General features: G+C 44.5%; 1 protein-coding gene across 4 annotated transcripts in view; it reads left to right on the forward strand.

Annotated features, from left to right (window-relative positions):
- The first annotated feature begins 1,447 nt into the window (after positions 1-1,447).
- The window catches only part of LPGAT1 (lysophosphatidylglycerol acyltransferase 1), a 125,727-nt gene continuing 103,211 nt past the window's right edge, over positions 1,448-23,963 (forward strand). For 3 of the 4 annotated variants that reach the window (XR_013345725.1, XM_077813785.1, XM_077813786.1), the window contains exons 1-3: positions 1,448-1,651; positions 2,272-2,451; positions 3,880-4,147. Coding sequence is in view for 3 of the 4 variants with exons in the window: in XM_077813785.1 (XP_077669911.1) it covers positions 2,353-2,451; positions 3,880-4,147 (367 nt within the window). In the remaining variant the exon portion in view is untranslated. The remainder of the gene's footprint in view (positions 1,652-2,271; positions 2,452-3,879; positions 4,148-23,963) is intronic. The other variant, XM_077813787.1, reaches the window with a different exon arrangement.

Genomic DNA, 23,963 nt, shown 5'->3' on the forward strand with positions numbered 1-23,963 from the left:
GTGTAAAATGTTGCTCTACATTGAAGTTTTTCCATACAATAGGGATTTTTACTTTAGAAAGGAGATGAATAAGAGGGGACATAAAAGTACACAAAATTATGAATGGTATAGAGAAGATAGATTAGGAATTACTATTCTCCCTTTGTTACTTAAACAAAGAGCTATTTACTAAAAGGTAGGAAATTAAAAACTGATAAAAAGAACATGGAATTTGAACTGTGACACTAATGGTGCCTAAGAGTCACTGATGCCAAGAACTTAGCATGATTATTAAAAAAAAAAATCAGACATTTACATGGATCTCAAGATTATCCAAAATTATTATTGATAATTCTTGTAAGGGATAGTAAACCTAATGCCTCTGACTTTAAGCCAATCTCTAACAATTAAAGTTCAGGATGAAGCCTATCATGGGTGGCAGTTTATCCCACATCTGCCTATGACAAGCTTCTTACACCTTCTACTGAAGCATCTAGTATGGGCCGCTCTGAGACAAGATACTGGATTAGATTAGATGGATTTTCCCCCTTCTGCCCCAGATAACAGTTCCTGTGTTTGCAAAGCAGAGGCCTGAGACTGTGGAATGTCTACTTGAATACATATTTCTAAAATAATATTTGTCAATTAAAATACTCCTATCACTGCACCATAGATAGATATGGTCATGATTTATTAATAAAACCTAACCCTAAACTTTAAAGGAATGTACAGCTTTGATTTTGTTACATTCTAGAAGTGAATCAACATTTATTTCTTAAACCTGCCATTTCTTTGGTAGTGAGATCTGGGGCAAAAAAGAATATGCTCCAACCAAACACAAAAGTCTCAGAATGGGGCCATTTAAAAATGTTTATAATGTGAACTACTTAAAGATCTGTAGTTTTTCAGATCATTCCTATGTCCTCAGAGCAAGTGCTGGATGGAAGTGGAGATGTGTTTGTTATGTACAGTTTCAGAGTAGCAGCCGTGTTAGTCTGTATCCACAAAAAGAAAAGGACTTGTGGCACCTTAGAGACTAACAAATTTATTTGAGCATAAGCTTTCCTGAGCTACAGCTCACTCCATCGAGTGAGCTATAGCTCACAAAAGCTGATGCTCAAATAAATTGTTAATTTCTTATGTAAACAGCGTGTAATGCCATTGTCATATGCAAATCTCCACTCGACCTGAGCTCTGCCTCCGGTTGCTCTACGGCATAGCCAGGGGCTGGCTCTCCTGGGCCAAGGGGAGAGTATTTGGGGAAACTGGAGCGCCTCCTGCTGGGTGCTGCGCCAGGGCTGCTCTTGCCCTTAGCAATGGGCGTGCGAGCGCCAGGTGACCCGAGCGCCGGTGGCAATGGGGAAAAGGATGCCAAAGGGCTGGGCGTGGGGAAGGGGAGGAGCCGCCTGGTGCTGGCCTGCCCGCCGGGGGCGCAACCAGCCTGTGCTCATTAGAGGGAGCTGTCGGCCGGAGCGAGCCGCGCTTGGTGCAGTGTGAGCCCCGCTCCTGCCTCTTGCAGCCGCCGCTTCCTCGGGAGCGAGCGCGAGGGGCGAGCCGTCACGGCGGAGACCCAGCCCGGCTGCGGGGGTGGTTAGGCAGCGCGAGCCGCCGGCGGCATGAATCCCTCGGGCCCCCGAGCGCCTACCCCGGGGACAGAGTCAGCGAGGCGGAGGTAGGGAGCCCCGGCACGGCCTCTGCCTGGGAAGGGAGACCCAGCCCGATGGGTGTGCGGGAAGGGGCCCGGACCCCTGCTGCTCCCCGAGAGAAGCACCTAGAGCTGGGGGGGCACGGTCCCCCCCATCGCTTCTCCCCAGAGATCCCCTTCTCGGGAATGGGGCCGGGGGCAGGGATACCTCCAAGGACCCCCCCATCGCTCCCCCGAGATCTCCTCGGGAATGGGGGGCAGGGCCCCCCATCCTCCCCCATCGCTCCCCGGAGATCCCCTTCTCGGGGGATGGGGATGCGGTGGGGGGGCCGAGCAAGGACACCCGATTGCTGCTCTTAAGAGAGCCCCCTGCATGGTGGGGGCGGGGGGTGCCCGGCTGACCCTGGGGACGGTGCAGGATGCCGCCCCGGCCAGACGCGCTCCGCCGCCCGCGGCTGTCAGGCCGGCTCTCCCGGGCACGGAGGGCTGCTGCCGGGCGCGGGGAGGAGGGGCGCCGGGCGGGGGCGGTGCCGGGAGGGCGCGATAGGCCCGAGCCCCGCGGCAGCTGTAGCCGAAAAGCGGGACGGGGCCCGGCCGGTCCCTGCTGCCTGCTGGCGCGGACCGTGACCCCGCCCCTCTCTCCGCAGGCCGCTGCAAGGGGAGTAGAGCGGCGGGAGCGAAGCGCTCCCGGCCCGTTACTCAGGGCCCGGCCAGCCACCTCCGGGTCCATGAGCCCGCCGAGCCGCCTCCCGCCGCCGCCAACCGCGACACGCGCCGCCGCCGCCGCCTCCCGCCGCGGCCTCCTCAGTTCCCCTGCGCCGCAGGAGGTGAGTCCCGCCGGCCGGGGTCAGTCACCCGGCGAACGGCTCTAGCCCCCGCTTTCCCCTCCTCACGTCCCCCCTTGGCTGCCCTGTTGTCCTCCCCTACTCCTCGCTCGCTGCCTGGCTCCCCCTCGGCGGGTCTAGCGCAGCTGCGGGAGCTCGCCCCTCTCCTCCTCAGCCAGGCTTCGCCGCGTGAAGGGTGAGGGAGACTTGCCTCCTCGGTGCTAGCTCTTGACTTTGGAGAGACCGATGAAGTGAGCTGTAGCTCACGAAAGCTCATGCTCTAATAAATTGGTTAGTCTCTAAGGTGCCACAAGTACTCCTTTTCTTTTTGCGAATACAGACTAACACGGCTGCTCCTCTGAAACGAGGAGTGTGTGTCATTATTTCCCCTTCCCGTTGTCCCGGTAAAACCCTGTTGCAAACAATGTATTTTCTCCCCCTTTTTCCGAGCTGGAGGAGGAAAATTTCTGAGCGTTCCTACCCTTTTTGGTGTGAGCCATGGCAAGTCACTGAGTTTGAAAGGGAAGGGACTACTACCCCATCCCTCCCTAGTTCTGTTGTTTGGTTTTCAGTGATCACTTGCTGCCCAGGGAATGTGTTCTCCAGGGTATGTTTATGTAATTTATATGATGACTTGCCTAATGTCCAGTTTGATATGTAGGCTTGGCAGAATTATTATTTTTATATATATATTTTTGTCATATAGCTGTTTGTTTTTAAGTATCTTTTTTATTTTTTATCCATTTAAATTTTTACAGGTGTGGAAAATTTATGGTAACTATGTGGTCAGACAGTAATTATTTACTGATGATAGATATTGAGATTCAGAAAGTTAAAGCTATATAACGATTAAAATACAAATTACCAACATAACATATTAAAGCAAAAAGTAAATATGCTTAAATCAATCTCTAATAAAAGTTCTTGCAGCATTTTTCTTACTTTGCCTATCTGTAAACTTCAGTTATCAATGGAAATATTTGTTCCTTGGTTTGTGTGTGTACAGTGAAACCAATGTCTACTGATAAAACGTAATCCTTCCAAGTCTGTTGATATGCCACTTACCTTAGTTCATAGCTGCAGGTTTTTTGTGTGACTCCCAGAAACTTCTCAAATCACAGCTTTTTAATGCAGGCGAGTATCACCTTGATGGTGTATGGTATTCTTGACTTCTTTCTTTGTTTCTGTGGGACGTGGAAATGTTCAATGTACTTTATTTTCATCCTCCAGTCTGACTAATTTTGAGGTATCGTAGAGGTAAATAAGGGCTGCAGATGCTAATGAAAATGGATTGGGGCTGAAGTAGGCAGCTTTGTTAAGGGGACAATATCTATCTCACTAGCATTTTGGCTCTGTAAGAGGTGTTTTTGTTTTTTTCTTTTCTTTTTATTCTGTAAGTAATGGCTGTATCTTGTTCTTCTTTTACTGTAGGAAGAGCCCACATACTCTGGTGTGAAGAGAATGGCTGTGACTTTAGAACAGGCCCAGAGGGTGGGCTATACACTTCTGAAAGGACTCCTGAGGTTCAGCTTCATGGTTGCCAATAACCTGGTTGCTATTCCATCCTACATCTTGTATTTAATTATACTGCAGCCTCTTCGACTGTTGGATAGTAAGCGGTTTTGGTATATCGAAGGAGTGTTATTTAAATGGCTTTTAGCTATGGTGGCTTCCTGGGGCTGGTGGGCAGGATATACAGGTAAGACTGTTTTAATACTTAAAAAAAAAAAAAAAAAAGTATAAGTATAATAATTAAAATAAACTTTGAAACACAGGCATTAATAGTGATGTATATTAATACAGTGGGATGATTTTTATACAAACCTGCACTATATTTCTGGATGGTAACATAATTGAATCTAATATTTATTATATGAAAACTGATCTTTCAAAAATATCTTAACATAATGCATAACATGTTTGGATTCAAAAGAACATATTAAGCAATTGAGGTTCTTAGCTCTCAATCAGTATTCTACTTTGTTAGTAAGATCCGTGGCTTTAGGAGTGCTATTTTTTCAAGGCCCTAGATTATCTTGTTCTGATGTTCTGTGGAGTAGTAGCACCTCTGAAAAGAGTTATTTCTGTTGTGTATGAGGGTGAAATACACACACTTTGTATAAACCTCCTTTAAATATGCATGCAGTACATATCTCCAGATCATTTCTACTTAGAGCGATCAACTCACAAGAGTAAGCTGTTTGAATCAAGTTCATCTCTGAAGAGTAGCTTTTATAATCCATATGAGTTGCAACTGGAATTTTCTTTTTTGCTGCTTCGGTCATGGGTGTAGATGAAAAATAGAGACAACACTCTAGAGCGTGTAGGTCTTCGTTTACTTTTAGTAGAGCTAAAGTTTTGACTATATGGTTTTATATCTTGCGTGCATTACTTTGTGATCATTATTGAACTTCTTTTTGCCTCTTAGACTTCGTAGGGTCATCAGGGTAGTAGACTGAGCAGAAATATTAAGGAAGGTTCTAAACTTGTCCTTGGAGACACTGACTTTCATCTTGCCAGCTGCACGCTGCGCAAGGAAACAACCATCAACACTTTGGAAAGGGGGAGGTGGGTAGAGTAAACGTTTCTAGAGAGAGCAGTATGTGAACACCTCTCCTAAAATTGTCTATCTCCCTCTTTCCTGCCCAGGATGCATCTACAGGCCTTTTCCATGCATTAAAGGAATGACAGCCTACAGCTCTGATGGAGTCTGGTCAGACTCCTAATTAGTCAGGATTCTAAGTGTTGACCCAGATGGATCTTTCTCACTTCCCAGAAAAAGCATTGATTAGGCTACAAGAGCTGAAGTCCCTGTGCTAATGGGCCTTTTGGTACCTTGTCATGCGTCTTTTCAAGATGCACATGTTCTGTGGATATTCTAGGTGAGCTTCTGGTTCTTCTTGAGGAGGTGGTGGCGGCAACAAAATTAGTTTCCAGTCTGTGGAGCTGGAACTGTCACAAACATTGCACTGCTTCAGAATTGTCTTGCCTGGTACAGCCTGAGCTTTTCCAGATGTGCTAGTCTTTTAATCTTTTATGTTTACATTTGCTCATTAAAAGAAGTCCACATGGTATTTGCAGTGGCAGGTGCTTTTTAGATGTCCACTTCAGTCTCTAACCACAATAAAGGAAAGCTCTTCCAACAGGAAAAGAGGGACCTTTATGCTGTTGAGTGTGTGTATGTGTTAATTGGATATGTGAAAGTCATCAGCATAATGGTAAGGTAAAATTAATTCAGCATATGACTCTGGTATGTGCAGATTGAAAATGCTAGTTAAAATTCAAGCCATTGTCCCATGAATATATGACATTCAGTGAATGCTGAAGTTAATTTCTTTGGGATCTATTCCCTGCTGACTGCAGAACTGTGTGGTTTCTTTTGCCTCTTGCATGGAAAGTGGTTTCGACATGATCTGCATACATCTGCTAATTGGCGTGCTGTTGCATTTTGACAATTTGAACAGCTTTGTTTTATTATTGAAGAACTCCTTAGTATATTTGTTTTAAAGTTAATTTTGAATAGGAGAATTGACACCAGGGTGGAAGTATTCTCTTGGATGATTTTAGGGCAAGGGAACCCTATTCCTTGCTTTCTACTATGAATTAAGACATTTGTCACTTGTGGAAGGAAGTCTTAAATCTGATACTGAGCCCTCCTTATCAAATAAGAGAATACACTTAAGTAGGTGCTGATAGAACAATAATATTCTGTAGGCTCACCTACAAAAGAGATAAAGGGTGCATTTCCTCTCTTTTCTTAGCTCTTCTTTCCTTCTCTCTGGTGAGGGTGCAGCATATTGTATATGTAACACCGACAGACTCTGGTTGTCAGAGAGCGGGATCGAACCTGGGATCTCTGGAGCTTAGTGTCGGAGCCTCTACTGCATGAGCTAAAAGCTAACTGGCTGTTGGCTAAGGCTGTAGAGCAGACTCATTAATCTCTCTTTCTGCCTCTCTCTATGCCACTAGATGGGACAGAACACCACATCCAGGAGGTGTGTGGGTTATGTATAGTTTTGGAAAATGTGTATAAAATGATTTAATTGTATGTATAAAATCTCCTCATCTGGAGTACATGTAATGTAGTTATATGGGGTCCATCTGTTTTTTAAGATAGAGAGATGTACCACTTTCATTCAGAATTCAAGTGCTACTCTTACTATTGCACATGTGAAGCGATTGGCATTGGGTATTAGCTGGATAATGTGGAAGGACAGAATGTGGTATAGAATACATCTATTTTTTTTCAGTGTCCAAAACTAGGACTAAGGTTAGTTACTCAGTGCATACTAGTTCCAATATATCTTTTGTTCGCATGCATTAAATTAGAGATAAGTAGTGATGGTTGCTGAATGTACACCTGTAAATTAAGTTGAATGTACTGACTATATGAAGGATTTTTCACTTTTTTGACCAGGAGAAAAGCTAGCTATTGGATATCTTTGAGTAATACTTTTCTTCTGAATTAAAGGGTATGCAAGATGCCACCTATATTTGATGTGGAGCATAAAGAACACTAATATGCCCTCTTTTGGCTAATTTTATGTAAACTAGATTAATTAAGAATGATGGCAGTGGGGTAGAAAGAAATAAGGTGGGTGGTTTTTTGACCTGAGAATGTTCTGCTTCAGGTGAAAGGTGATTTCTTTCTGCCCACCGTGGCAACCACAACTTGGATATTGGTTTCATAGTCATAAAGATAACTAAATTTGGTTTTAAGAGCTATGAGTTTGAAGATCAAACAAATTATATTTAAAATATACTAATATACCTAGTAGTTAGAACAAGGAACTGGAAGTCAGGATTAATAGGTTCTGGCTTTCAGCTCTGCCACTTAATTGCTATGTAACTATGGGTAAAAACATTTACCCTTTGTCCATCAGTTACCCTATCTGTAACATGAGTAGTACTCTACTTCTCTAGTGTTTGAAGCTTTGCTAATGTTTGTAAACTCAGGCTATCAGATAGCCAGTGACACACATGCAAATAAGTATATATTAATAATTAATGGCCTAGAGTCTGGCTGCTTTTTTATTTTAGGGAAATGAGTATAATAGGGTCCAGGAACAAATGAGGGAAAGACCTCAAGTGTCTCTCTTTGCCTCCTTCCTTTGGCTTCTGTATTTTCTAGTCTCCCCATTTGCCCCATTCCTGATATTGTTTGGATATGGGTTATGTAAAGTGGAAGAGTATAACTGGGCAAGCTGAAAAGGGGAAGGAGGTTTAAAGAAGAATTAAAAAAAAAAAGGATTAAGTAATAGTTCTTGGTCATAACCACTTGCCCTTACTTGATATTACAAAGGTTTCTTTATGCTCTGCTTTTTAACACTATTCATAAAAACAGAAAATGGAATAATCCACTTTTCATGCAGTATGTCCCGTGCTTTATTAAAGCAGTACTGATCTAGTACTGTCAAAGGAGTTTAGTGTAGCTTTGTAGATCCCATTTTCAAGTTTTCATAAACTAGCTTTAAGCCATTTTATTGTTCTCAGTCTAGACACCTTTCTCTAAAGATACTTACAGTTGAAAGTGGGGGCTTTCAAAAGTAACACTTCTAACCGTTCTACTGTACTAGTTGTAAGCTGACCAGAGGGGTAATATTGATTTTGTTACTTAAAAAAACCCCAAATAAATCTGAGATTCTGAGCTAGTCCAGGGGCCAATGTTTCTTTACCTTACTATGCCTGTGATGGGGTTCTGAATCTGTTGTTCACTTTGTATATTGGTCATTATAACATTCTGGAGTGCAGTCCAGACCAGTGAGGGGTTGTCACTGCCTGCTCTGTATCCCTGAGTGCCTCAAAATGCTCTGCTGCTGTAGCTCCCTAGTCTGGATGCTTACAGCCAGCGTACATGGAGTGTCTTGTGTATTAAGCAATTGACTTGGCAACTCTGATTCCAGCAGCCTGCTTGTTATACCACTGTCATGCTCTCTCCTCCACCGGCCTTACTTACATTTGTCAAGATGACCCCAACATCCTCCAGTCCCGAATTTTCCCCAAACTATGTGCTCTGCAACATCCAGCCTTCTCCTGGGCCATTCAGAGAGAGATTAAGGTTTGTTTGTTCTTTAAATACCCAGTAGCTTGCCACATTAACTGGAGTTAACCTTCACTTTAAATCAAACACAGCACTGGCTTGGTTTAGATTAAAAGTAGAACTACACAGGGAGGAGTTTCTGAGCCCAGGGGCTCCCCCTGACCATATGCTCCCTGACCACCAGGCCCGTGGGGACCCTGGGCCTGGTGTGCTGGCTCCACAGGGATGAGTCCTGCTTTCTGTTTGTCCCCGCCAGGCTGGCAGCTCTGGGCGGCATTGCTTGCTCCCCCGCCCGGTGGCTTCAGCCCTGGGCTTGTCTGCACTCACTTCGTTCTGGCAGCCCAGGCCTGTCAGCTTGCTGCACTTGGGTGGCGCCCCTCTCGACCACGGCTCCATGGCCATGATTGTGGATCAGACTAGGAGCCCAAGTACATACCCAGGTGGTTGAGTGAGTTTGTACTTGGTCAGCTAGCCTGAGCCGCCACCATGACCATAGCTATTTTTAGTGTGATGGCTTGAGCAGAGCTAGCATGTATCTGTCTACCCGTGCTGGGAGGCACACTCCTAGCTACAGGTAGACATGTCTTGAGTGACTGCAGGCTGGAACTGCATCTAGGAGTTATTTAAGGCAATAGAAGGGAAAAAGCCTTCTGGATAGGTGAAAGTGAATGAATGCTTCCACTGTAGGAGCAAAAGTGAAAGAACCGTATTTAGATTTTTAAGATCTGTGAGACTGGGATTGTCTTGTTTGAACAGCACCTAACACAGTGGGACCTGGATTCTTATTTGGGGACTCGGAACTACTATAATATAAATAAGTTTAGCCAGTAAAGGTATGATGATGTTCACCTTGGTAGAAAGGAGCTAGCTTCTGGTAGCAGTGTCAGTCTGTGTCTGGCCATCTGCATGATCTCAGTGGCCACCCTAGTTCCTCCAAATCACCCATGTACTCAGCCAGCAGACTTTGTTGACTTTTCTCCACCAACACTAAAATCAGGTGTTGGAAGTTTTCTTTTAGATGCATAGGACTGGAGAAGCAGGTGGAATCTTTCTCTTTATGGTGTTACATGACTGTCAGCCAGGAAGTAGAACAGGGGTTGGAAAATAGCTGATAAGATCTAAAAGTAAATGTTTTGCTCACCAATTTACATGACCTAACCTCTTCCCTCCTTGCCACCATTTCCTGTTCCCCTACTTCTCCCTGACCATTTATTTTTATTTTTAATTAGGAATATTTCACGGTGTCGTAAGCAACAGTCACTGCCATAAACTAAAAAGAAATTGTCAGACGTCCGATTTTGCCACACAATATTAGTTTGATATTTTCTTTTAAAAACAAATCTTTGAGGATTAGCATTCATTTTGTATTTAGTGTTCATAAATGGACAAGCACTTTGTCAGTTTTCTAGTAAAAACACTTAATATTTTAAATAGCATGAAATACTGAATTTTGAAAAATACATATGCTTTCCTCTTTCCAAATAAAACAGTGAGGAATGTATTTGGTCTGTGGTCAGTTGCTTGGACATGTGGAAAGAGGTCTTATGTCACTTGAATGCATGAGAATTTGAAACAAGAATGACTTCATTGCCTCTGCAAGTGGTCATTGAAGGGCGGGAGGGGAAGGTGGTTCGCTTACAGGGAAGTAGAGTGAACCAGGGGGTGGGGGTTTTCATCAAGGAGAAACAAACAACTTTCATACCATAGCCTGGCCAGTCATGAAACTGGTTTTCAAAGCTTCTCTGATGCGCACCGCGCCCTTCTGTACTCTTCTAACTGCCCTGGTGTCGCTGTGCATAATCAGTGGCCAGGCGGTTTGCCTCAACCTCTCACCCTGCCATAAATGTCTCCCCTTTACTCTCTCACAGATATTGTGGAGCGCACAGCAAGCAGTAATAACAGTGGGAATATTGGTTTTGCTGAGGTGTAACAGAGTCAATAAACTGCGCCAGCGCACTTTTAAACATCCAAATGCACATTCTACCACCGTTCTGCACTTGGTCAGCCTATAGTTGAACAGCAGCTGACTACTGTCCAGGCTGCCTCTGTATGGCTTCATGAGCCATGGCATTAAGGGGTAGGCTGGGTCCCCAAGGATAACTATAGGCTTTTCAACATCCCCAGTGGTTATTTTCTGGTCTGGGAATAAAGTCCCTTCCTGCAGCTTTTGAAACAGACCAGAGTTCCTGAAGATGCGAGTGTCATGTACCTTTCCCGGCCATCCCACGTTGATATTGGTGAAAAGTCCCTTGTGATCCACCAGCGCTTGCAGCACCATTGAAAAGTACCCCTTTTGGTTTATGTACTGGCTGCCAAGGTGGTCCGGTCCCAAGATAGGGATATGCATTCTGTCTATCGCCCCACCACGGTTAGGGAATCCCATTGCAAAGCCATCCACTATGACCTGCACATTTCCCAGAGTCACTACCCTTGATAGCAGCAGCTCAGTGATTGCGTTGGCTGCTGTGATGCAAGTAGCCCCCACAATAGATTTGCTCACTCGAAATTGATTCCCAACTGACCAGTAGCTGTCTGACATTGCAAGCTTCCAGAGGGCTATCGCCACTCGCTTGTGGTGAGTGAACTGTGAGGGCTACTCTCATCTTGGTATTCCTGCGCTTCAGGGCAGGGGAAAGCAAGTCACAAAGTTCCATGAAAGTGCCCTGATGCATGTGAAAGTTTCGCAGCCACTGGGAATCATCCCAGACCCGCAACGCTATGTGGTCCCACCAGTCTGTGCTTGTTTCCTGGGCCCAGAATCTGCATTCCACAGCATGAGCCTGTCCCATTGCCACCAGGATGTCCAAATTGCCGGGGCCCATACTTTGAGAGAAGTCTGTGTCCATGTCCTCATCACTCTTGTCATCACGCTGCTGTCACCTCATTACCTGCTTTTGCAGGTTCTGGTTCTGAACATACTGCAGGATAATGGGTGAGGTGTTTACAATGCACATAGCTGCCGCGCTGATCTGAGCGGGCTCCATGCTTACCATGGTATGGCGTCTGCAGGAGAGCAGAGTTGCAGCAGTGGCTGACAATGAATGCCACGAGAATAGATGTTTTTAGAGAATGACTAGAGGACCTGCAAGGTGGATTCAGGAGAGCAGAGTTGAAGCGGGAGCCCATGACAGCCAACATGGAGAAATTTGCTATCAAGACAAAAGCAGGAGAGCAGAGTTGCAGCGGAAGCGGTGGTTCGATGATGACAGTTAGCAGTCCTACTGCACTGTCTGCTGAAAGCAGTATGGCGTCTGCATGGAAAAAAGGCACAAAATGATTGTCTGCCGTTGCTTTCACGGAGGAAGGGGCGACTGACAGCATGTACCCAAAACCACCTGCGACAATGTTTTTACCCCATCAGGCATTGGGAGTTTAATCCAGAATTCCAATGGGTGGCAGAGACTGCGGGAATTGTGGGATAGCTACCCACAGTGCAATGCTCCAAAAGTTGACGCTAGCCACGGTACTGTGGACACACTCGGCCGATTTAATGCGCTTAGTGGTGGGACATAATCGACTGTATAAAATCGCTTCCTAAAAAATCGACTTCTATAAATTCGACCTAATTTCGTAGTGTAGGCATACCCTTAGACCAACTAGACCTTAGACCTGTGTCATTTGAGCTAACAGCAGCTGATAGCAGTAATAGGTTGTCATCCTCTGTGGACCAGTCACTAAATGGAGATGATACATTTTGCCAGTGGGTTTTGCTGGCTGCAGAGGAATATTGAGATTCTAGGTTCTATTCCAGATTCTGAGAGGAGTATACTCAAGTGGTTACAGACATTTATTCCCTGTCCCTTTCAGCCTGGTCCGTTATCAGTCTTTTCTTCTCAACCTTCACTACCACACCCAGGCCTGATTCATCACCTCTCTTCATTGTTGCTTCTTTGTTGTTGCTTTGGTGCATGAGCAGGAGGAAGCATTGGGAGCATAGGAGGGAAGTCTCTCAACAAGAACTCTCTCTGCTTTCAGACAGAACTTCAGAGAATTTAGTTGCCGAACTCTAACAACTCTCTACTCAGCATGTATAAAGGAAGATTTTCAGAGACATAACTTGATCAAGACAACTCTAAGTCTCTGCTCCAAAGCATTTAGGAGATAGGGGTTCTCAAGAAGACAATTATAAGAATTTTTAACATGGGCAAGAATCAGTGTTTCCCTATGCTCATTTTGAGAAACATCTGAACAACTTTTGCTGAAATTTGCCAAAAAACGTTAAGCCTGAGGCAAAACACCAGGCATGAAAAAATTTGTGAAATGTTAGTGTGGCAGAATTATAAACAACTGAAAACAGAGTCTTATAATGGAAAGTGTGGGACAACCTTAACCAAATATGCTTCGCTAGCTGTGATACCTATAATATAAACCTTGTGTAACCTTCCAAATGTGAAGTGTAGCACGGCTTTCATAGCCTAAAACAGTTCAAAGATGTGTGGATTGCTCCTGTTTGTCACAATGGAGTGAAAGTTCTGAGTCTAATGTGGACCTTTCAAGTTTCAGGTAACTTAAGGCTTGTTTCTGCTACAGAGCCTTACTTGGGATAGCTATGCTGGCAGAGCCTCGTAGGGTAAGGTGCAGCCTGCAGAAGGAGTTCTTCGGTCAGCACAGCTACACCACCTCCCTGAACCGTACTAGCTATCCTGACAGAAGCACTCTTCTGTTGGCATAGTTGCGTCTACACCTAGGTTTGACAGCAGAGCTGTGTCAGCTAGGAGCTGGGTTTTTTAATCTTATTTTTACACCCCTAGCTGCCAAAGCTATGCCTACAATCTTTGTACTCTAGATCAGGCCTTAGGCATGTAATTGTGTCTCTAACCTGTAATTGCAGTTACCATACTGTGATTGCAAATTGGGTAATTTGCCTGAATTTAGAGTGCTAATTAATCTTCACCGGGACGCTGCTAACATTTCAAGCCTCCAATCCCTTTCCTAAAGCTCCCATGTCTCTCATTCCTGTATGTATGAGTCATGGTTACAGGACCAACTGAGCCTTGTTCTTCTTTCTGGTCTCTGTTAGGGTACGTCCATACATACAGAGCTACAGCGGCACAGCCGCACTGATACAAGCGGTACAGCTGCACTGCTGCAGTGCATCTGGTGCAGATGTTCTTTGTTGATAGGAGAGAGCTCTCCCATTGGCATAAACACCACCCCTCCCACCTCTGTGAGCGGCATAAGCTATGTCAGTGAGAGAAGCTCTTCCACCAACATAGCGCTGTGCACACAACTGCTTATGTTGGTGTAACTAATGTCGCTCCAGGGTGGAATATTCACACCCCTGAGCAACGTAAGTTTTGCCGACATAGGCTGCAGTGTAGTGCACCCACCCCAGAAGTTTGACCTCTTTCCCTTATCTGTCTTGGGGTGGAATCTGATTTTTCTTCCACTCTTAGAGCTTGTCTACAGAGGGACACTTAGGAAATCAACCAAAGATGTAAAGTTAAAGTTCATTAAATTCTTGTGTAGATGCTGTTTTTTAGGAGTTGTGGCCTTAGTTTGCTGTAACTTCCTCTTTCAGGGAGCAGGATTAAAGGTTCATAAAAACCTCCAATGAAGGAGATTCCACAACCTCTCTTGGAGGCCTATTACTCCAGAATGTAACTCTGTAACTAGGAGGGCTGTCTTTACTATTATCTAAGCTAAGGCTATGTCTACACTAGCACTTTTATGAGTACAAATTATGTTGCTCGGGTGTGAAAAAACACAACTCTGAGTGACGTAAGTTACACTTACAGAAACACCAATGTGGACATGCTATGTTGCTGACATAGCTACTGCCACTTATTGGAGGTGGTTTAATTATGTGGACGGGAGAGTTCTCCCCCATTGGCACAGAGTGGCTACACGAGCAGTCTTAGTGGTGCAGCTGCATCGGTACAGTTGTGCCGCTGTGTGCTCACTAGTGTAGACATGGCGTAAATTTCCCTTGCTACAGATTAAGCCCATTACTTGTTGTCATATCTTCAGTGGACAAACGAGAACAATTGACCACTGTCCTATGTGTAACTGTCCTTAACACATTTTCAGACCTATCAGATCTGCCCTCAGTCTTCTTTTCTCAAGACCCACTTTCTCAAGTTTTCTTTACCCTTTCTGGATAGGTCAGGTTTTCTAAATGTTTAACCATTTTTGTTGCTCTTCTTTGGACTCTCTCCAATTTATCCACATCTTTCCGTAACTGTGGCACCCAGAATTGAACACAGTACTCCAGCTGAAGCCTCATCTGTAGCTGCTTAGCATGGAACAATTACCTCCCATGTCTTACGGGTGACACTTCTATTAATGTACCCCAGAATTATGTTAGTCTTTTTTGCAACTGCATCACATTGTTTCATTTAATTTGTGACCCACTATAAGCCCCCCAGATCCTTCTCAGCAGCACTGCCATTTAGTCAGTTATTCCCATTTTTTGTAGTTGTGCATTTGATTTTTTCCCCCTTCCTAATTGTAGAACTTTGCACGTATCTCTATTGAATTTCAGACCAATTCTCTAAATTGTTAAGGTTGTTTAGAATTCTAGACCCATCTATATATAGTAGTGAAAATATTCTATAGATTTAACCACTGCTAGGAGTTCTTTTGGGGAATGACTTTTTTCTGAATTTTTTTTCTGCGAAGAACTTAGATTTGCTGTGATAAGCAATGACCCTCTCAAGTCCTTTGTGTTCTTGTGTCAATACTGCTTCCAAACTGTAAGCGCTAGCATGTGTACCCAATATGAATGTTTTTTTGAAAATCAGGTAGTCTAAGGCAGGTGCAGTCCTTTATTGGGTGTGTAAGGCCTTTTTCAACTTAAAAAATGCTAAATCACACTCTGCTGACCACTGAAATAGCTTCCCTTTTTGAACCAACCTGTGCAGTGGTTTTGCAATATTGGCAAACCCACAAATACACCTTCTGTAATAGGATCAGAGTCCTACAAAACTCTGTATCTGTGTCTGGCGAGTTGGCCAGTTCCGTACAGCGTCTATTTTGTTTTTTTGAGTGGAAATGTCCCCGTCGCTTGTACCCAAAACAAATTTACCGTTTTTATTTTAATAATGCCTCATGTTTCTTTGGGTTCAGTTTCCAGTTGACAGACTTCTGCTTATCACATCTAAATGTAACATTTCCTGGTCAAAGGTTTTTAGCATACACCAAGACATCATAACAGGCAGGCTGAGTGTGCATGGAGTAAGTATCCTCTCCAACATGGCAGGTGCATTGCACAAGCCAAAAGTCGTCATTCTAAATTGCCACATGCCTTGTTTTGCTGTGCAAGCAATCTTTTTACTGTCCTTTGAATCTGCTTCTACTTGCCAGTACCCACTTCTAACATCCAGGGGGGAAAATCACATTGAACTTGCATTTAGGATATCGTCCATTTGTGGTAACGGATAGGATCCTTTAAAGGGACGAAATTTAGTTTTCTATAGTTCACACAATCTGGTATTGCCACCTTTTTATCTTAACCGGAACTATGGATAAGGTTCAAGGACTGTTGTCAGGAGGGTAAAATTGAGCTTTCAACATTTCCTCAATGGCCTATAATGGCCCCTTCCCTCTTTGCTACTAGTAAACAGTGACAGGGCTGTTTAATTGGCAGTTTCCTCCCCATTTCCAGATCAGTCTTGTGCTGGACCACTGCAGCATGATGTATTTCTTGGTTGGATCAGAAGAACATTCCCAGATTTCTAACCAGAAAGTCTCTTAGACTGTTCTGCTGTACCTCATTTAAGGGTACAACACGGTGCTGGAATAAGTCCAATAAAAACTCTGGCAGGTCACCTTCAACTTCTTTTCCCCTATAGTTTTCTTTTATACGAGCATCTTCTAGATCCTTTGGTTCACGTTTTGTACACCATTTGCTGTTTTGTGACAGATGTGAGGCAAGCAAACAGGAATCCATTTCTGCTTCAAATCCACAAGAACTTTAAACAGCCAAGATTCCCTCTGGGACTCCAGGTCTTGGAGCAAGTTTTAACTACTCGCCTTCTTTCCTTTTGCTGGAAAATTACCACAGCATACAGCTGTTATGGGGTCTGCCCCTGGTGTCAGGACAGTTTGTTTGCAGCAAACCAGTTGCTTACCAAATCATTTGTCTCACCTGCGGATCATCTTTAAAGGGAATTTCCACAGACTGAATTTATAAGACACCTTTCCTGGCATTTATTACAGTTATGAGCCATCATGAAATCCACACTGATGATTACCTCATTCACTATCTTGGTATCCAGATTTTTTGCTTGTATTCCAGAGGTCCAATTTTTGAAACCCAATTTTCCACATTTTTGGACAGGCACATGTTCTCCAGTCACTATCTTAATTTGAGACTAATCAGGTGGTTCAGTTTTGGATACCCTATTTCTTACCTTATTAGTGTATTGGGTCTAATAACTTATGTTTGAGCCGTTGGCCGTTCTGTGGCATTGCTTCAAAGGGAAGAGGGTCACATCCTCTAGGAATCACTAACACTGCTTTTTGCAGCAGTTGGCGTTCTTTGAAGGTGTCCCATTTATTTATATACTGATCAGGTGCAACCCTATTACAGTACGAAGGTGGTGTGGCTGCAGAGAAAACACTTGCAGATCACCTTTCATTTTAATGTATTTAAAAAAAACACAACCTTTTTGTCTTATTGGGTTGTGGTACTGGATATTTGAATCTTTGAGTCCAGAAAAGTACAGATTAGATTTGATATAAAGTTACTAGTTTAGTAGGTTACGTTTTTAATGGAGCTAGTGATGACCTGAATTAAATACTTAGGGAGGGATATAGTCCCCTTCTCTGTATCACTCCCATTAACTTCAGTGGAAATTACACGTTTAGAAAGACTGCAGAATCAGTCACGAGACATATAGTTGCTGGTCACTCAAATGGAAACTGCAGTAAGCATATGGTAATTCCTGTAACTGCCCCACCTGTGTTCTGCTAATTGAATAATTGACTCTACAAAGACAGTGCTGGTTCTTGCTGATTCTGGATCCTGTAGGCATGACAGAAGGTGCTCCGTTAGAGTGCTCTATTGTAGTAGGAGAGAAGCTTGCTCTTTCTTATTTAAAAATACCCAAACAATTCCGACCCTACCAAAAAAAGGGAAAAGAAGAAAAAGCTGTTGCTTACAGGTCATACACTGCTTCGTGGACTTACGTTTAAGGAGGTTGTCATAATTTTTTTACAATATTTTTGAATAGCCTTCCTTCCCCCAAGGAAACTGCAAGAAATTGAAAAGCTATGGAAAACCATATCTCAAAAGTTGACTTGCTGTTATAAACTTGTGCCCCACAGTCTGCCTATCCACCCAGTTTCTCTGCCAGAACCCCCCACCAATGATCCTTACATTTCAGATGGCACCTTAGAGACTAACCAATTTATTTGAGCATAAGCTTTCGTGAGCTACAGCTCACTTCATCGGATGCATTCCGATGAAGTGAGCTGTAGCTCACGAAAGCTTATGCTCAAATAAATTGGTTAGTCTCTAAGGTGCCACAAGTCGTCCTTTTCTTTTTGCGAATACAGACTAACACGGCTGTTACTTTGAAACCTGACATTTCAGATGGTGTGTGTGGCCAGATAATGCATCTTTGTTGTAGTTTGGTGCTATGTTTTATCTCAGAAAGGGCATGTCCTAGAAACTTCAAATGAGGCTTTCTTCAGAAGAGAGCTAGGGGAGGTCTTGTGCATAGGACCACTTTTGAGATGGGGAAAGGCATATTTATGAAACAATCTGTGGCAAATGAGTGTTGGTCGTCTATTGTGCTTTGGTGCACTTTTAAAAGAACAACTAAACTGTTTGAGGACCTAAGCTTTCTTTTAAAAAATGCAAAAAGAAAAGGAGTACTTGTGGCACCTTAGAGACTAACCAATTTATTTGAGCATAAGCTTATGCACAAATAAAATGCTCAGATAAATTGGTTAGTCTCTAAGGTGCCACAAGTACTCCTTTTCTTTTTGCGAATACAGACTAACACGGCTGTTACTCTGAAACCATTTAAAAAGTGTAAACTGACTATTGGTGTTGAAATCACTAGTGTAGAAATGCAGTCAAGCAACTTCCTTTTCAGATGACGCACCTAAAGATACATCTACACTGCACACTAAGTCTAGGCTCTGACTTAGGTTTGAGTCCATGTCCCCCTTCTGTCCACACACACATCAGTTTGACTCGGGTCCTAGGATTCTGCTGGAATGGAGGGTCAGAGCCTGAGTCCTACTGTGACTTGAGTCCAAGCAGTGTAGTTTCGGACATAGTTCAAGCTTCAGACCCGAGTTAGAAGGTTTGTATAGTGCAGTGTGGACACGTTAGCACGTGAGACCCAGGTCCAGCAATTTTAAACCTTGGTTTACAGTGCTGTGTGGACACTCAAATGTGGGCTTGGAAACTCTGGGTCCACAAGCGCGACTGGAAATCTGTCAACTGCATGAAAAAACTTGTACAGATACTGACAGACATCATCTTCCTTTCCAAATGAAACAGATGGACATCGTACCAAAAGGTCTGAAGGTAAAAAATCCATTACAGTCTACATACCACACAGACTATGCTGACAGCTTGTGCCACACGCTCTCAAAGAAACTGCGGAACCACCTGATCAGCATCCTCTACAGCAAACAGGGAAAGATTAAGAATGAGCTCTCAAAAATGGATACTCTCATAAAAAAACAACCTTCCACACAAACTTCCTCGTGGCTGGACTTTACTAAAACTCCATTTACTCCATAGACAAGCCATTTACAACACACACTTTTGCTTCTCTACAAAAGAAAAAGGACACTAAACTTTCTAAACTACTACATGCCACAAGGGGCCACAGCAATGGTTCCCTCAACCCACCCAGCAATATTGTTAACCTATCCAACTATACTCTCAGCCCAGCGGAAGCAGCTGTCCTATCTCGGGGCCTCTCCTTCTGCCCCTCCACCCCCACAAACATGATACAGTTCTGTGGTGACCTAGAATCCTATTTTCGACGTCTCCGACTCAAGGAATATTTCCAACATACCTCTGAACAACATACTAATCCACAGAGACCTCCCTACCAACATTACAAAAAGAAGGATTCTAGGTGGACTCCTCCTGAAGGTCGAAACAGCAGACTGGACTTCTATATGGAGTGCTTCCGCCAACGTACATGGGCTGAAATTGTGGAAAGGCAGCATCACTTGCCACATAACCTCAGCTGTGCAGAACACAATGCCATCCACAGCCTCAGAAACAACTCTGACATCATAATCAAAAAGGCTGACAAAGGAGATGCTGTTGTCATCATGAATAGGTCGGAATATGAACAAGAGGCTGCTCGGCAGCTCTCCAACACCACTTTCTACAAGCAATTACCCTCTGATCCCACTGAGAGTTACCAAAAGAAACTACAGCATTTGCTCAAGAAACTCCCTGAAAAAGCACAAGATCAAATCCGCACAGACACACCCCTGGAACCCCGACCTGGGATATTCTGTCTACTACCCAAGATCCATAAACCTGGAAATCCTGGGCGCCCCATCATCTCGGGCATTGGCACCCTGACAGCAGGATTGTCTGGGTATGTAGACTCCCTCCTCAGGCCCTACGCTATCAGCACTCCCAGCTACCTTCAAGACACCACTGACTTCCTGAGGAAACTACAATCCATCGGTGATCTTCCTGATAACACCATCCTGGCCACTATGGATGTAGAAGCCCTCTATACCAACATTCCACCACAAAGATGGACTACAAGCCGTCAAGAACACGATCCCCGATAATGTCACGGCTAACCTGGTGGCTGAACTTTGTGACTTTGTCCTTACCCAAAACTATTTTACATTTGGGGACAATGTATACCTTCAGATCAGCGGCACTGCTATGGGTACCCGCATGGCCCCACAGTATGCCAACATTTTTATGGCTGACTTAGAACAACGCTTCCTCAGCTCTCGTCCCCTAACGCCCCCACTCTACTTGCGCTATATTGATGACATCTTCATCTGGACCCATGGAAAAGAAGCCCTTGAGGAATTCCACCATGATTTCAACAATTTCCATCCCACCATCAACCTCAGCCTGGACCAGTCCACACAAGAGATCCACTTCCTGGACACTACAGTGCTAATAAATGATGGTCACATAAACACCACCCTATACCGGAAATCTACTGACCGCTATTCCTACCTACATGCCTCCAGCTTTCACCCTGACCACACCACACGATCCATCGTCTACAGCCAAGCTCTGAGATACAACTGCATTTGCTCCAACCCCTCAGACAGAGACAAACACCTACAAGATCTCTGTCAAGCTTTCTTACAACTACAATACCCACCTGCGGAAGTGAAGAAACAGATTGATAGAGCCAGAAGAGTTCCCAGAAGTCACCTACTACAGGACAGGCCTAACAAAGAAAATAACCAGAACGCCACTAGCCGTCACCTTCAGCCTCCAACGCATTATTAAGGATCTACAACCTATCCTGAAGGATGACCCAACACTCTCACAAATCTTGGGAGACAGGCCAGTCCTTGCCTACAGACAGCCCCCCAACCTGAAGCAAATACTCACTCACCAGCAACCACATACCACACAACAGAACCACTAACCCAGGAACCTATCCTTGCAACAAAGCCTGTTGCCAACTGTGCCCACATATCTATTCAGGGGACACCATCACAGGGCCTAATAACATCAGCCACGCTATCAGAGGCTCGTTCACTTGCACATCCACCAATGTGATATATGCCATAATGTGCCAGCAATGCCCCTCTGCCATGTACATTGGTCAAACTGGACAGTCTCTACGTAAAAGAATAAATGGACACAAATCAGATGTCAAGAATTATAACTGTAAGCGGTGTCAGGATGAGCTCCACCCTGACATCTGGTGGTGAGGTGTGGCAAGTTGTGGAAAAGAACTTTAGGGGCCGATCTCATTTGCATAGGCACACCCACTCCGCCTAGAATGAGGCCATAGCTGCCCAAATGGTCACTTTGGCTGCTGTGGGATCCCCAGTGTCTCTGTTACTGGGGCAGGAAGAATAAAATGTTATTACCCTGATTATGGGAACTGTGCTTGGAACTGTACTTGGCCTTTTGTTATGATGGAGGAGAGGGGATAGCTCAGAGGTTTGAGCATTGGCCTGCTAAACCCACGGTTGTGAGTTCAATCCTTGAGGGGGCCGTTTAGGGATCTGGGGCAAAAAAAAAATTGGGGATTGTGCCTGCTTTGAGCAGGGGGTTGGACTAGATGATCTCCTGAGGTCCCTTCCAACTCTGATACTCTATGATTCTATGGAGGGACTCACCATCAACTAAGTAGCAGTCGCTAGGCAAGGGTCATGGGTTCCAAAACTCTGTGAATTGAGAGAGGCTGGGGACAAGTATTAATACTTGGTGGCATGGGCCCCTGGGTGATGGCCTTACATGCTAATTGCACTTCCTCCTCTTTCCACTGTGGTATATCAGAGTTAATTTTGATTCCATTAGGAGTCTAGTTACATGCTGCTGAGCTCACTTTGGGCTAATGGTGCACCAGCATTGAGGCTACCCTACTACAAGCTGAATTCACTGAAGAGCTGAACTGACTAAGAGCTGAAATCACTGAGTATTGTGTTAAGTAGTGGGGGAGCCTGAAGATATATTGTGGAGCAATTCGTGGGACAGCTGGAGTGCCTTGTGGACAGGCTGGTGGAGCAGTTCATTGAATGGCGGGGCTGCTTGTGGGACGTGGAGTGAAGCAGTTCGTGGGGCGGCTGGCGGAGTGAAGGCCTATGGAGCTGTGGGGCGGTCAGCTTCAGATCATGTAAGGTGCCCCTTACCCCTCCGCCCCCCCCCCCATCTCCACCCAGGTTGGGAGGTAAAGCTCTGCAGATAAACTTTCGAACTCTGGGGCTGCCCTGACCAGGGACAGAGACTTTTGGGTCATTGGACTTTTGGGACTTTGGGTGATTTGGGGTTGCTGGACTCAAGAACCAAAGGGAAAGGACACGCCCCAATTTGCTTGGGGTGGTTTTTTTTTTGCTCATGGGTTGTGCTACGAATCCTGTTGGTGGTATTTCCCCAACATAATGCCACATTGTTTCTCTCTGTTACTAAAAGGCTTTTTTGCTACACTCAGACTATGTGCTTGCGAGAGGGGAAGTATTGCCTCTTGGAGGCACCCAGCGAGGGTGATTATATATTTGTCCCAGGTCACTGGGTGGGGGCTCGAGCCGGTTTGCATTGTGTTATTGGAATGAATCCCCTAGATATTGAACCCGGCCCTTGTTGCTGCCAACTCTGACGGGCAGAAGGGTTACATAACATTCATAAAGCAGTCGGAGAACACTTCAATCTCTCTGTTCACGCGATTACAGACATGAAAGTTGCGATATTACAACAAAAAAACTTCAAATCCAGACTCCAGCGAGAAACTGTTGAATTGGAATTCATTTGCAAATTGGATGCAATTAACTTAAGCTTGAATAGAGACTGGGAGTGGCTAAGTCATTATGCAAGGTAACCTATTTCCCCTTGTTTTTTCCTATCCCCCTCCCCCCGACATTCTTGTTAAACCCTGGATTTGTGCTGGAAATGACCCACCTTGATTATCATACGCAGTGTAAGGAGAGTGATCACTTTAGATAAGCTATTACCAGCAGGAGAGTGGGGTGGGGGGAGGTATTTTTCATGCTTTGTGTGTATAAAAAGATCTTCTACACTTTCCACAGTAGGCATCCGATGAAGTGAGCTGTAGCTCACGAAGGCTTATGCTCAAATAAATTGGTTAGTCTTCAAGGTGCCACAAGTACTCCTTTTCTTTTTGTGAATACAGACTAACACGGCTGTTACTCTGAAACCTCCCACAGAGCTGTGCTTAGTGTGCAGTGTAGACCTACTCTGCGGGTCCACAGATAAGCATCTTTGTTATGCTTATAAAAAGCACATGGGATCTTTTCCCCTGAAAAAGATAACACTCAGTGTTTATTGAAAATATGAGAGTAAGCATATGCATTCACACACTCACACTCACACTCACACTCACACTCACACTCACACTCACACTCACACTCACACTCACACTCACACTCACACTCACACTCACACTCACACTCACACTCACACTCACACTCACACTCACACTCACACACGTCATGCAGATGGTCTTATAGTTATCAGTCTGTTGTAGCTTGAGTCAATCTAATGGCCAGTTAGTCTGAGCAGGAGTGAGAAGCTGGGCTCTGTCGGTCGCGATCTGATGCTCCGAGGCTTTGCAGGACTGAACCCAGAGTCTTATGGCAAAAGACCCCAGCTTTATACTTGTAAATTCCCACTTTAGTCTATGGATTTTGCAATGTCATTTTGTCCTTAAGTGGTGTTAATCTTGGGGTTTTTCACTGTTCTCTCATTTGTTGTCTCACCTTCGGGGGTGTTTGCCTCACCTCTGAGGTTGTCAATGCTGTTAACTCATTTAGCATCTGATACAATGGATGTTTTCTGATTTTCCTGCTGTCTCTAAGTCTCTCACTTCTTCTTGACCAT

This window comes from Eretmochelys imbricata, chromosome 3 (assembly GCF_965152235.1).
Source record: "Eretmochelys imbricata isolate rEreImb1 chromosome 3, rEreImb1.hap1, whole genome shotgun sequence".
Classification (NCBI taxonomy): Eukaryota; Metazoa; Chordata; order Testudines; family Cheloniidae; genus Eretmochelys; species Eretmochelys imbricata.